This window comes from Galeopterus variegatus, unplaced genomic scaffold, assembly GCF_000696425.1.
Source record: "Galeopterus variegatus unplaced genomic scaffold, G_variegatus-3.0.2 Scaffold527, whole genome shotgun sequence".
Lineage (NCBI taxonomy): Eukaryota > Metazoa > Chordata > Mammalia > Dermoptera > Cynocephalidae > Galeopterus > Galeopterus variegatus.
In genome coordinates, this window is record NW_007726638.1 from 228,206 (window position 1) to 229,062 (window position 857).

General features: G+C 52.9%; 1 protein-coding gene across 1 annotated transcript in view; it reads right to left on the reverse strand.

The window, feature by feature from the left end:
* SH3BP1 (SH3-domain binding protein 1) overlaps nucleotides 1–857 on the reverse strand; it is a 15,309-nt gene that overhangs the window by 5,668 nt on the left and 8,784 nt on the right. The window contains exon 14 of the mRNA XM_008569759.1: nucleotides 556–672. Coding sequence (XP_008567981.1) covers nucleotides 556–672 — 117 coding nt within the window. The remainder of the gene's footprint in view (nucleotides 1–555; nucleotides 673–857) is intronic.

Genomic DNA, 857 nt, shown 5'->3' on the forward strand with positions numbered 1-857 from the left:
CATCACTAGTCAATCAAGGACCCTCTTCCTCACTTCTTGGATCTAGACATCCTCTACTAAGCAATCCACTCAGCACATGAGATGACATCTTTTTGCCATCTGTGGCCAGTTAAATAATAATGATCCCTTACATAGTAGAGCACATTACAGTTTATAAAACATTCCCCCATTCACAATCTCATCTAATCCCCAAAGCAAAACCCCTCAAAGTTTGTATAACTTTTCCCCAACTTACAGATGACACGGAGGTCTGGTGAGTGCTTTCCTAAGGCCCCTCTCCAGAAAGGGTTGGGGCGGGGCTCGAACCCCTCTGGGCTCCCAGCCCCCTACACTAGGCTGCCAAGCACCCCATCACTGCCATTGCCCAGAATGCCTATCTCCAAAGCTCTGTGGGGTCCACGGTCACCTCAGGCTGTTCCTCAGGGCAGCCTTGAGAATAGCAGCTGCTCAACACACTCCAAGAATGGGGAGACTGGGCCCCGAGAAAAGCAGCAGCAGATGGTTGGGATTGGGACTGCCGCCTCCTGCCACCTTCTCCAACTTGTGGCCCCTCACCCTTCTTTCTCAGGTGGCCACAGCAGGTTGGGCCCCAGGACAATGGCGATGTTGCTGGGTGTCATCTTGTTCACCTCCTGCTCCTCAGCCAGTCGTGCCAGGAACTTCATCAGGTACCTGGGGGTGGGAGGTGGGCTTGGGCTGGGGCCGGGCATCTTGGGCCATGAGTACCCATCGATGCCCCCGAGGCCTGAGAATTTTCAGCCCAGGGTTCCAAAGAGTAGGAAAGACACCACACAGGATGGTTTTTTTTTTTTTTTCCTTTTTGTCTTTTTTCGTGACCGGCAACGGATCGCAACCCT